The sequence below is a fragment of the Pholcus phalangioides genome, unplaced genomic scaffold (genome assembly GCF_987345545.1).
Source record: "Pholcus phalangioides strain wild (caught in Gottingen) unplaced genomic scaffold, Ppha-v1.0 ptg000011l_1, whole genome shotgun sequence".
NCBI classification, from domain to species: domain Eukaryota; kingdom Metazoa; phylum Arthropoda; class Arachnida; order Araneae; family Pholcidae; genus Pholcus; species Pholcus phalangioides.
The window spans coordinates 62,975,215-62,989,797 of NW_028301604.1; the positions used below are offsets into that span (position 1 = coordinate 62,975,215).

Below are 14,583 nucleotides of genomic sequence, written 5' to 3' on the forward strand. Positions count from 1 at the left end.
AGAATATTCTCAACAAGTATAATAAGAATATTCTCAACAAGAATAATAAGAATGTTTTCAACAAGAATAATAAGAATATTTTCAACAAGAATAATAAGAATATTCTCAAGTAATTTAAATAATAGTCACCTTCCAGAGAATATTCTCAAGTACACTGGTGAAATAAATTAAGAGAATTTGCATATTTTATCGAATTTCATGAACTGAACTGAATGTAAAACCACTGCTTCTGGCAGGGTTGTTTGGTTTAAACATTGGTTTTAAACAAGTGGTTTTTTTTCAAAAAATCAAATAAAAGTGGCCTAAATATCATTTTTTTTCCTTGAAAAATATCATATTGGTTCATTATTAGCCAAAATGTTTCATTTTTACCATATTTTATATCCTTGGGGTACATTTTGATGGTATATCTTTAAATGACATAAGATTTTATAAGTGGTTTTTTTTCAAAAAGTCTCATAAAAGTGGCCAGAATATATATATTTTTTTCATATGAAGTATTTTAGTTATTTAAAGTTATATACAAAAGCCAAAATTTCTCATTCTTACATTATTTTCTAACCTTTGGCTACATTCTGATGCTCTATATATCTTTAGCAAATTCATGAATAAGGATTGCATCACACATCTAAATGTAGTGGTGCTCACAGGTTTCTTTTTCCCTTCACAAAGAAGTAGCAACAGTAGTGACACCATCCTGCTAGGGGCAGATGGTCCTATAATCAAATAAAGACACCAGCTGTCCTTGAAGGACAAAGACTAGCGTACTAGTAGTTACATTACCTCACAGACATTTCAATTTTCTTTTCCATAAGAAATAGCACATCTCCTACTGTGTATCTCAGTTTTAATATTCAATAGGTTTTTTTTTTTATACTTTCACTGTTAGGCCCAGTTAATCAGGATTCTACTCTATAGTAGTAGTAACAGATTTATGAAAAATAATCAGCTATATACAAGGTGATTATAATTAAAGTTTTGATTCCAAAACTATACAATAAGTTACTGGTCAGAATGACTTAAAAATTTGCATGGATATTCCTGAAGCAATGAAAGTTTTTTTTCGCAAAAGGGGGAAAAAATGCAAGTAGTGCAAAATGTACAGGTAGATGATGCTGTACTTGGCCAGCAGTATAATCTATTTTGTGCAACCACATCATTTTGGCACTTCTACAGCATCAGTGTATGGATAGAACTTCTGTCAAGATGCACATTGCAATACCAGCAAAGCAGCTGCTGAAGACCCATTTTGACAAGATGCGCCTTAACTCTTGCAACTTCTGGCTATGGGGGTACCTCAAAATGTTATAAACAGTGGTCAGATTGCAAACTTTAGTGAATTGCAATCTCCAGCACATCCCCTATATGTTAGAAGTTCCCCAAAAATATTAACGTGGGGGCGTGTTTGGTTTAATAAAGCTGAATTGCAAGCACATCCACATCATGACTATGACATACTCTGATCTGTTGTTGAACAAGAATTTTTGTGCTTTCAACCTCAAAGCCAGAACATGGTGGACAATATATTTAACATTTCTTAAGTAAGTTATAGTTATTTGTTCAATTACTTCGTTTTTTGTGATGTTTCCATGAATTATGAAAACGTGCAATGCTATAACTAAGTTATCATTTTGCCATGAATGGCTATTGTTTCTATTCTGCGAGGAAATTTCCCACATGTTGGATGATGTCATTAATTTTACATTTTTAAAAGTATTTTTTTCCATTTTACCAAATAAAATTCAATTTTTTCAGGATTTTTATTAGTTTTTGCAAAATAGCTTCCTAATTAAGTATACTGAAAGTATATAATTGGAGAAAAACCTTTCTATATTATATGATTAATAACAACATTAAAACAATTTTCAAACACACAGTAATCCATTGAGTTAAACAAAAAATAATTAAATTGTTAAAGTTGGTTTTTGTTAAAATGTAAGAAATATTTATTGATTAATTAATATGGGAATAGTGTTAATTACATCAGTAAACATTTTATTTTAATTAATTACTAGAAGTTTGAATGATTTTTCAAAAATTTTATTGTTTTTAATGTTAATACTATTTAAAACAAAAAAACCAGTTTAAACCAAAAAAACCTGGTTTAAACCAAAAAAACCATTTTTTTTACCAACCCTGGCTTCTAGACAATAAGCGTACACGTGTGTGTAGGCGGAGCCAGTAGAGAAACAGGCTTTATAAGTGTGTGTAAGTTAAGATGCATTTCGTTCGCTAGCACACCTCAGCGAATTTCTTGGTGTTATTTTGCAGCAATCGGTTAATTTCAAATTGTAACAGTAAAAATGAGTAACCACCAACGTTTAGATGATGGAATGAGGTGGCGAATTGTGGGGAGGCTAGAAGCAGGCCAATCTCAAGTCCAATCAAGTAGAGAGTTCAATTTAACGCCCAACGTCGTGTGTAACTTATGGAAACAGTTCCAGGATACCGGATCCATCGAGAGAAAGCCTGGGCAAGGTCGTCCAAGAACCACGATGGCCAGAGAAGGTCGCCATTTGTCAATTATAGCGAGGCGTAACAGGAGTGCTACAGCTTCTCAGCTCTCTCGTGACTTGTATGCAGCCACAGGAACCCGTGTATCAAGGGTGACTGTTTCCAAAAGACTTCATGAGAGAGGGTTGTTTGCAAGAAGACCCGCTGTTTGCATCCCGCTCACTTCTATGGACAGGAGAATCCGTTCATCATGGTGCAGAGAGCATAGAGATTGGAGTATGGATCAATGGGCGACCGTTTTCTTCACTGATGAGTCCCAGTTCAGCCTAAGCACCAATTCTCGCCGTATGTTCATATGGAGAGAACCAGGGACCCGCTACCTACCCTCCAATGTCCGCGAAATCGACCATTTTGGCGGAGGAGGTTTAATGGTCCATGCAGGCATCATGTTGGATGGCCACACACCTCTCCATGTCTTTAAAAGAGGCACTGTGACTGGTGTGAGGTATAGGGATGAGGTCTTGGAGCCCTATGTTTGCCTTTTCGGGGGTGCAGTTGGCCCTGAGTTCATTTTAATGGATGATAACGCGAGGCCACATAGAGCTCTTCTGCTTGACGATTTTCTAGAGAGTGAGGATATTTGCCATATGGATTGGCCAGCCAGATCTCCAGACCTGAACCCTATAGAGCATGTCTGGGACGCTCTGGGGAGGGCAATTGCAACTCGCAACCCCCCTCCGGGAACCATCCAGGGAATGAAAACAGCGTTGCTGAACGAGTGGGACCAATTGCCACAGGAAATGATAAACTGTCTTATTTCAAGTATGAAATCACGCTGCGAGACCTGTATATATGTAAGAGGGGACCATACCCCCATTAACCCATTTTTTTCGTTTTTTCTGCAACCGCTGTTTCATACCTTCCGACTCCAACGAGTGTTATGCGCGATCATGCATGTGTATTACAATTATTGAATGGTTATTTGTTTTGTATTGTATCAATGTATATACATATCAAATTTCATTAAAATCTGTACAGTAGTTCTAGAGATAATCCACCAAGTCTGCAAATTCTCTTAATTTATTACACCAGTGTATAATAATAGCCAGTATTTAAATAATAGCCACCTTCCAGAGAATATTCTCGAGTATTATCCTCCATGAGGACATTCTCCAGTATTATCCTCCATAAGAATATTCTCTAGTATTCTCCACTGTGAGAACATTATCAAGCTATTTATAAAAAATATTTATTATAATATACATTAATATAAATATTCTTGAGAATCTTTCCTAGAAGGACTATTATAAATAACTAAAGAATATTTGCACTGAGAATAAATAAGAATCTCAAGTTATTCAAAATAATAGCCCTTCCAGAGAAAATTCTCGAATATTTTTCTCGATGAGAACTCTTTTCTCTCCTCAGAAATATTCTCCTAAAGATTATTCTCGAAAATTTTATATCTCTAGTTAGAATCAAGAGGAAAATCTAATTTCTGGCTAAAATCAGGTGAAATTTCCAATAATTCTGGAGAATGTGAAAAAGGGTAAAAAATTTGGAGTCTTCTGCCTAAATCTGCAGAGTTGGCAGGATTTAGTCTCTTATGTTGAAAAATTCAAAATTGCAAATTATAATTAATATTTTATTTTAATTATTGTAATAAATTAATGTTAAATAAAGCATTGTAATATGCAAAAAAGTTTTTCATCATGTTATATACCTGTGTTCGAAACATTATCATTTAGGTTTTTGATGTCAAAAACCCAACCCTGTTACTAATATATAGTAATTAAGAAGAAATCACTTCTAATATATTTCTCAATTTTACATGCAATTATTTGATGCTTTGATGGATATAAACCACTCTTTACTGAATTTTTCAAGAAAATTTATTAAATTTTGGAAAAATGAAACAACTTTCAAGTCAGTGATTAAATTAAATTAATTAATTATTTTGAAAAGTGGTTGTTATGCAACCTGACAACATAGTCATCAGCCGCCACTGGTGATTAATGATTGCTACTCAAAGTTGTGTATACTATGTTATCATTTCAATTTTTTAGTAAATAGGCTCATTAGTGCAAAGTAACTAATAAGAATTTTTGATAGTTTATGAGTGTTTACCACCATCAAATAACAAATACTATTTATCTAAGAAAAAAAAACTCTTTTGGTGTAGATGAATTATATAGATGTATTATAACACAGCAATCCACTGAATCTTATATTTAATGAGTAAAGGATTTAAATCATTAAAGCAGGTGAAGAAAATAATGTACTTGATTATGCTACCTGACTTTTCTGCAGCTTTATTACATTCTTCTACAATAATTTCCCGAATATGTGCATCAGGATATGGATCTTGTTCATAATACCGCTCTAAAACAGACAGATGTGCTCCTTTGAAAGTGAATCTTTCCCGTTTCAATGGGATAAGATCGCCATTTTCAGAAACCATTCTTTTAACCCCTGAGTTTGGACACATCTGGGCTAAACAAACATGAAATTCAATTGATTATGAATGATCCGCAAAGTCTTCATAGAACATTTTGTTCTCAACTTGCAAACTTATGCATTTCTCTACATTGTTAAAAATATAAATATAAAACAGATAAATATTATCTTTCAGAATCATAAAAAATACTACTGCTATCTTCTACAGATTAAAATGAAAAAAATGATATCTGCCATAATTTGAAGCAGCAAAAAGAAAATTTAGATAACAGTAAAAAATTAAATACAGTAAGCCTATTCAACTACATAGTTGATCAATGTAAGCAATCATATAGTAGTATCTTGACTTACAAGATTAATCCAAACCTGAATATTATTTACATTAAGAAAATGTCATACCTTCAACCAAACTTTTCCATATGTAATGAAGATATTGTAGATATATTGCATTCCATACGATAGAAAAATTAACATGATTTAATATAATCTATTTTATGTAGAATAAAGTTAGTTGCGCTTACAAGATACAGAGACACAATGCTGTGTTAACTTTGACTTGTTCAAACCACTGCATGTTGGTAAGAGATAGAGAAGTAGGGCTAGAATATTGTTCTAAGAATGAGATTATTCTGAGAGTATTTCCTAATTGTGAAATTCAACAGAATTCAAATAACACAGTGACCCAAACTATTTCATGGTATTTCGATGGTATGGCTGATTTTCTATAAAGGATAATTTTTTTCAGAAGAGGTACCATTTGATGCATCTAACAGGGTTAATAAACACAATCATAAAATTTGGAGCTCAGAAAATTCCCATGCAATTTTTGAAGTGAAAAGATTCAAATTGTGGTGTGCTTTCCTATATGATATGGTCATTGGGCCATATTTTTTAAGACATCTGTGACAGCAAACATTTATCTAGATCAGCGGTTCTCAACCGATGCTTTGCAGTGCCCTTGGGGTTTCTTGTGAACTTCCAGGGGCTCTGTGGCCACTTGAAGGAAAAAAAACAGTAAATTTGAAAAAAAATAATAAATATTTTTGAATAATAAAAATAAATAAGTAACTTTGATGAATAAATAATAAATAGGCCTACTGAGCTCTGCCAGAAAAATTATATACCACAAAGGGCTCCACGAGTCAAAAAAGGTTGAGAACTACTGATCTAGATATAGTACCCAAGATGTAACATCTACACAACCCAATGTTATCTCCAAGCAAAATTGGGGGTCCCTCCATTGCACAGAAGCACAGATGTTCAATCATTTTTTGATACAATTTCCCCAAATTGATGAATCAGATGCAATGGCCTTACTACCCAGATATCGCCCCACTAGATTCCTTCTTCTAGGGATATGTTAAACACTGCATTTACAGAAGAAAGATCCATTATCTACAAGATCTTCATACCAGAATTAAAGACAAAACTGCTACTGTCAATCCGCACATGCAGGTGAAGACATTGCTGAAACATTGATTGGATATTATCCTGACATCTAGGGTTGGCAATGTTTTTACAGAACTGTCCAAAACCTCTGCTTCAAAAATCATACATGAAAAATTAAAATCAAAGTATATAATAACTATAACCAAATAAAAAAATTGAGAAAACAGTTAATTTAAACAGTTAAACAGGGTGATTCAAAACTCAATGCTCAAACTTTTAGGGGAAGTAGAAAACAAAAAACAGAATCACATAGGAATGTATGATCAGAATCCCCAACTTGATCAGCTGGAGGATAAATGAAGATGCAGAAATGACAATCCAGTAATGGTAGAGAGAAAATGCTCTCTAAATTCAATTTTATTTTTGAATTAAATTTGCCAGAAAATGTATGAAAGGTGAGAAATTTTGAATTAATGAATCAACCAAGTACTTAAATAGCATTAATTATTGGGAAAACATGCTTTAAAATTAATACATATATGACAAAGTATAATCACATGCAGTAATAACAAAGAAAGTTTGTGGTGACATCCAGTGTAGAAATCTGAAAGTGCAAAAAGTAGTAAATATGGAGTGTATGAAGTGCAAAGATCCTGTTGTAGATGAATCAGAATTTTTTAAATGCAAAAAATGTTCACGATTTATACACCGTCTGTGCGGGGAACAACTGAGAGGGTTTTTAGAAAAATACCAAAGGTGAAAAAGCAGGCATTATTGTGTTTTGAGTGTGTAAAAGAGACCAACCTGGATGGCGCTGATTCCATCACCTCTCTGGATAAAATACAGAAAATCATTCAAGATCTTCAACAGGAAAAATGAGAGATACATTTAATAAATCCATCAAAGATCTGAAAGAAAAATATGAAGAGACTAGCAAAGAAACCATTGGGATAGTATAAGCCATAACCTACAATTCAGAATGCATGGAAGAACTTGAAAAAAAGATTAATGACATGAAACTATATATAGAGCGAATTGGCAAAGAAAATAAGGAGACAAAACTAGAAAATCAAAAATAATATTGAGATCAATGGTGTCCCCGAAACAGCCTCAGAAAGCATTGTAGAGATTGTTGATGCTATAAAACAGGAGATTGGAATACAGGAAGATACATCAATAGAAAGCTTAAACAGAGTACCTACCAGAAATTCAGCAAAAGCAAACCCATAATAGTGAGATTCGCAAATGAAGATTAAAAATAACTGTGGATACAGAAAGCAAAAGAGAACCAAGTTATAGCTGACAAAATTGATTCGAACTTTAAATCTAACAGGGTTTATATAAATGAGCACCTTTCCCAGGAGAGCAAGCATCTATTTTACCTGAGAGTTCAAAAGAACCTATGATTATAATTATATGTGGATAAAAGAGGGGAAAATATTCCTCTAGAAAACAAAACCATAGAGTATGAAGATTAGAGATGAGGAAGACCTCAGGAAACTGAACAGAAATGATGAACAATGAATATATAAATTATACAAACTGGAACAGAATGAAGGTTTTCTGGAGGAAATGACTGATGTAGATAAGTTTTTTAATTACCCAAAAAATCTAATCAGTATATAAATTTCCTAATTGTGAATGTACAAAGTTTAAAATCTAACTTCGATAATTTCCTTGTATTTTTGAGATCTCTACAAGTTCAAATGGATATAATGTCTTACAGAAATATGCGGGTGAAGGATGATGAACTGTTCAATTATAACATTACTAACTATAAATGCATCACTGACTACTATTCACCTATTCTGATTGTAGAACATCTAATAAATCAGGTGGAGTTATTATGTATGTAAATAAAACCTTTAGAAGTACTAAAAAATCTAGTGAATTCAAAACTGCCGAAAGCATATGGATAAACTTCCCAAATCATGATGTTGATATGTTATTACTCTATAGATCACATTCATTCACTATATCCCAATTTACTGAGGAGCTTAATATGTTTATTCAAAATGCAAGACAAAATAGGTTGATTGTTGACAATATAAATATAACAGGGTTGGCAGGTTTTTGATGGTTTAAACCATGGTTTAAACTATCACATCAAAAACCCTTTGTCAAAAACTGTCAGAAACCTCAAATATTGCTTTTAAATATAAAAATTTAATTTAATTTAAATATAAAAATATTGGAAATACACATGTTAATTGCATGTAATGTTTAAAGTGACTATGTTATAAAAAGAATAAATATTTATTATGATTGTAAAATAATTTTCTACTCTCTACAGAATTATTTCGGACTATATGGTGGTTTTTTTCTTATAAAAAATATAATTTGAATAAAGCATAGACACTGAAGGAAAAATTATGGAATGATTTGACATTCTCTGATTCAAGATGATTCTTGACCTTCCAAAATTTCTTCAACTGCTCATATATGTGTGCATTGATATAAACCATTTGCTGTACTCTTTTTACAACAGATGAGTGTTTCAAAAAGTTTAAAATTATCTAAATAATCACAGATACTTAAAATGATACTCTTATTGTGTGTAACATTGAAATATATCTAGCGATCAAAATACTAAATTGTAGGACTAAAATGTCATTTAATTTGGCAATGCCAGCTTGTATATGACGCTTAAGAAACTCCTGTAACTTGTCCTTAGTCAAACTTATTCTATTCTTACTTTTGCACTATGATATGATATATTTACTAGCATTTATAACGCAATGGTTTTCCAATTGAAGCTGTATTGAAATGTGAAAAACAAATGCTTTGGGTATCAAGTCCTGTCAGTCTGCTTTGGTTGAAAATACTCTTTAAAACTGTGAATCTATACACCCTCAGCTAAGAAATTTTTTAGGTGAAAATAAATTAGTTTAATTAATGTATTAAGAGATGCTGCGTGAGAATTTTTATATGGAATAAAATTTTGGACAGATCAGAAAATTTAAAATATCAAAATAGATATTTTTTCCTCAGTAATTATAATTCCGAATATAAAACCCTTTAATCTACATAAAAGTAAGTGTTTTGTTATTTCGTTTTTGATGTCAAAAACCCAGCCCTGAAGTATAAATATACTCGACAACAGTAACAAAGTTTCTAATTACTTGGATATAATGGCTATTAGTGGCTTCGTATCTTTACAGGAATCTACTACTAGAGAAACTTAAGTAGGTGGCACATGTATTAATCATGTTTTTTATAGAAGACAAATACTACACAAAAATTTAATGTGCTCAAAACTCAATTACCAGACCATCATCCAATACTAGGGTATATTCATTTTCAAATATGAAAAAGGTAGCAAATGATATTGTCTGTACTAAAACCATAACTGATTATAATAAATTTGAAAACAAATATCTCATTTACAAACGTTTGTGATGAGAAGGAAATCCATCAAAAATATAAAAATTTTTTAGATATACATTAATAACACTTAACTCAAACCTGTGGACTAGAAAAAAAGCAAACAAATCAACAGGTAAAAATAAAAGATTATGAAACAGCTCATAAAAAAAATATCAAAGAAAAATTATATAAAAAATACAAAAAGATCCAGGCATACTTACATATGAAATGAAATACAAAAACTATGATGAAAGACTGAAAAACCAAATTGAACAAGCCAAATATGAATATCAAAGAAACAAATTTTTCGAATGCCATAAAGACAAACGAAAACAATGGAAATCTATAAACAGCTTCATACTCAACAAAAATAATGCAAATAAAATTTTTCCAAATCACCAAGATCCAAAAATATTAGCTAATGAATTCAACATAGACTTTGTTACAAGAAACCTGGATAAAGAAGATAATGAACACATGTATGAAGATGACAATGACTGTTTCAAATTCAATAGCCACCATGGAAATCAAAATACTCATTTCAAAAAGATTAATACATGATAGGCTAACACCAAAAACGTTGAAAATTATTGCACAGTACCACATTGATACTCTTTGAAAAACCTAATTGATTCTTCAGTAAGCAAAAGTCCTTTTTACGATGAACTTAGGTTCTCCCTTGTACATCCAATCTACAAAAAAGGAGATCCTAACAATACGGCAAACCACAGACCGCAGTTCTTCCAATATTTTCAAAAGTTAATGAAAAACATATGAATGGGCAACTAATTAGCTTCTTAAGCCATAACAACTTCATTGCATCCAATCAGTATGGATTCCAGCAAAACAAAAATACAAAAATGGCTATATTAAAAGTCTGCAATTATTTAAATAAGTTATAATTTGATCATTTTTGTCACACCACGGTCATTTTTTGCACACGAGGGCTAATTAGACCGGGACCTACAATTTATTGCTGATTCCGAACCGCAGGCTTCTTTTTTATACTCATCGAGAGGTTAGTGCGCTAACCCTTCGATGGGGGACTCCCTGCAGTAACAATTTTTTCTGCAGTCATGTTGAGGTTTTTGTTGTACCCCTGTGTCGGGAATGTTTTCTGACAAGGACGAACCAGGTATCGAACTCGCAACACCTCTAAACATCCTTTGGTACTTTAGGCGAGTATCTTGTCGACCTGGGCTACCGCGCCTAAATAGTTATAATAATAATAAATATTGTATAACAGTCTATCTGGATTTAAAGCAAGCATTCGATAGGTTGACTTAAATATACTAACAAAAAAATTACATAAGACTGGAGTCAGGGGACAAGTACTTGAATGGCATCTGAATCTCATCAGAACTTATTATTTACATAGACACCAAGCAGTTACTATAAGAAAGAAAATCAGTGATTACCATGAAACCCAAAAGGATGTTCCCCAGAGACAGTGTTGGGACTCACATTATTCTTGATTTACATAAACGACTTTTAAAAAATGCATCTGAACGGACAGCTAATTTCATTTGCAGAGATGATACAACATTATGTATAGAAGGTGATGACAACAAATCTTATATTAAAAACCGAAATGATCTCAGAAATATCAATCAGTGGATGATGTAACGAATCAGGATATAGCATCCTTCCCTGTTACTTGTTTTTTTGTGTTGTGTGGGGATTCTCCAGGGGGAGATGTCACATGGTTTCGTTGAATTGTTATTATATATATATATTACTCACTTGTTTTGGCGGTTAGCTGCAGACTTCCGCCAGAATAGTTATCTTGTTACGTTTTCTTTATTTAATATGTTTAATGTGAAGGACGTGGTGGAGAGCCTGGAGAGCTCTCCGATTACGTTTTCTTGTGTTGTCATTTGAATTGTTGTTTCAATTCTTAAACTCATTTCTGTATGCAAATTTGTTTCTTTGTGATGTCAGAGTTTTATCTAGAGACAGAGTGTTACCGGTGGATGATTGGTCCTAAATAAGAACCGGTTTTCAGTTGTATAAATATGCATCTCTTGTTCTTACTAATCACAATTATTTACTTCTTGCTTTTAATACTTGAGTAGCTAAAATTAGTTGATCTCAACTTCGGTCATGAAATATTAATAGAATGTTGTGATAACATATAACTAGTTCTCTTGTTCCCGGCGGGTCCGGTGAAGATAATTTAATGAAAATCTAAGAGTTTTATAAGAAGTCTTGCAGTTTTAAGATTGGTGACAAGCTGCCCTCACTAGGTGATGAATCCCTGAGCAGTTTATTCTTGATGAAGCTTCTAACTTGGTGCTAATGGAGATGTCCAGTATTTCCTCCATCTTCTGATGTTGACTTGGCCAAACTCAGATGGACTTTCATCTATGATTGTGGAGAGATCTTCTACCTGAAATTGGCTGCTGGTGACTTGTCTTAAAACATGGAACTCTACTCTTTAGTTGGTTCTGACGGGGTGAATGGACCTGCACCGTGATCGTGACTAAACACCAACCTAGTTGGTGAGCGGAAAAGTGATATTCGTCTGTCTAAATGGATATGGACTTCCAATGGTGAGACCCATCCACTTCTATTGATATAAACCTCGGAATAGATGACTTTAACGTAAAAACTTAAACTTAACATTAGTGAAACAAAATATCAATGCACGAAAACAAGAAATGTTCATCATGACACTGAAATTCACATTAAAATCCATAACTCTGTTACTGTGGAGAAATTGAAAGAGTTTACGAGTATGTGCATTTAGGAATAATTCAAGATTATATAAAATGGAGCGCTCATTTTAACAAACTTGTCAAAAAACCCAGATTTGACACACAGTCCTCCTATATAGATCTAATAGAAGCAGACTTTCTAAAAGATATTTTCTATGCTTGGGTATGTTCCATAATAACCTATGGCTTATGTGCTTGGAGAGGGGCATACTAAACTAACATTGAAAAACTAAACAACATATATAATAAAATAAGACTTATGGGGTAATAGACACATATCATAAAAACAATAATAAAATAAATAGTCATGCTTTTAAACATCAGACAGTTATATATTTACAGAATGATTAAGTTCTTAACAAGAAACAATGAATGGTTACAAAAAAAACAAATAGAACTGTGGTAAGATTCAAACACAAATATCAAATACCACAAACTAAAAAACATCTCTTCCAAAAAAGTTTCTCCTTCAATGCACCTAAAATAATGAATTTTTTTCAATCGGAGTATCAAACAACTAACAACACTAACAAAAAGTATGAAATATATCAATATGTAAAAACGTTTGAAATAATGAAAATGATATTCTCCTAGTATTATGAAATAACTCGATTGTTTTATTTCATATTCATGTCCTGCATACTTATATATATAGACACTATCACATAAACTATGTCTTGCACACTGAATCACCTACAATATATAGAATTTTTATCTTTTTGCAAAACCTTTAAAATTGCAAAATTACAATTGCCTGTTTTATATTTTTCGATCAATTTTATCTCATTGCTTCATGCAAATAGAAAACCTAATACACTGCAATGTACTTGGTTCAAATTGGCAGCTAAACGAATGGAAATATAAAAAAAATATACATATATCACTTTTACTTCATTATTATTATTATTTATTTTTTCTTGCTAGTGTAAACACAGAAGATATAACCTTGTAGGCTTCCTGGAAGGACAATTGTCCTTTGGAGCCACATCAGGGGTGGGAAGTGACAAAGTCCATTTTGGAGCAGCAAAATTCAAGATTCAGAGCAGCTTTGGATCACCAAAATATATAATTCGGAGCAGATATTTATAAATTGGAACAGTGAAATTAACTTACAAGAATATTTTCGTTAACCTCCACCCCCTTTTCAAAATAAAACAACTGCACTGTCTTTTGTTATCAAACATCTTTTCATCAGCTTGTTTTTTGTTTTTGGTGTGTTTCAGGCTTTTGACACCTTGTTTGAAAGAGTGGCTGTCATAAAATTTTTCACACTAGTCTATTTAAGATGGCACACTTTTTGCATACTGAGGGCACTATTTGCTGTCTGGAACAGAGCAGTTTAAGTGGGCTAAAAATGTTTTTTTCAATTTTTTTTTTACTCGGAAAGAAATTGTTGCAAAATGGGAGAGAATTTCGAAGAACCAACACAATGTTTGGCAATTCAGCATTCGTTATTTGGCGAGATTGACAATTTGACACTTGTTATTTGACAATACTGGCAATTTAACACTCATTGTTTGGCAACATTGGTGATTTAACGCTCGTTATTCTGTAAAGTTTCTAAATTAGCATTCATAATTCGGCAGACTTGCTCTTTTATTACCGGACTGAACATGTTTTTCATGAAACATTGGGATTTGACACAATGACGATAGACTATAGTAATTTCTGCTGCTTGCAGTAGTGACTTTTTTTTTTTAAACGGAAACTGACTCACATTTGCGCTTTAAAGCTGAAAGACCATCCCAAGGTTTCTAGAATATATAAGGTTAGTGATTAGCAAGCGCACGCTTCAGAATGAAACTCGTTTTGACGTCACCCGTCGATTCATCACGTGACCCACTCGAATGGGAGCATAATGTAAAATTGTTGGTTTTTAATGAATTTTTCCACATATTGTTCATGCTGAAAACTTCATCATTTTTTCTGAGCAGATGCCACAAAAACTGCTTATTGCCAAAATATTTTTTTTATATAAAAAAATTTATTTGATTTTTTCCCCCAACTCATGCATTCAATGGAAGCAGCTTCTCTCTTCCACGAGAGGGAAATTCCAGAAACCTCGAGGAGAAATTATCAGAAACGCATATTTATGGGGAAAAAACATACAGGAAAAGAAAAACATAGATACATACATTTAAGAGTGTTTAATGATTTTGATTGAATTGAAAAAAAAAATTTTCTTGGTTATACAGTATTT

General features: G+C 32.5%; 1 protein-coding gene across 1 annotated transcript in view; it reads right to left on the reverse strand.

Moving 5' to 3' along the window:
• The window catches only part of LOC149080686 (homeobox-containing protein 1-like), a 42,957-nt gene that overhangs the window by 12,044 nt on the left and 16,330 nt on the right, over positions 1-14,583 (reverse strand). Inside the window, exon 3 of the mRNA XM_089239899.1 lies at positions 4,750-4,947. Within this exon, the coding sequence (XP_089096025.1) occupies positions 4,750-4,947 (198 nt within the window). The remainder of the gene's footprint in view (positions 1-4,749; positions 4,948-14,583) is intronic.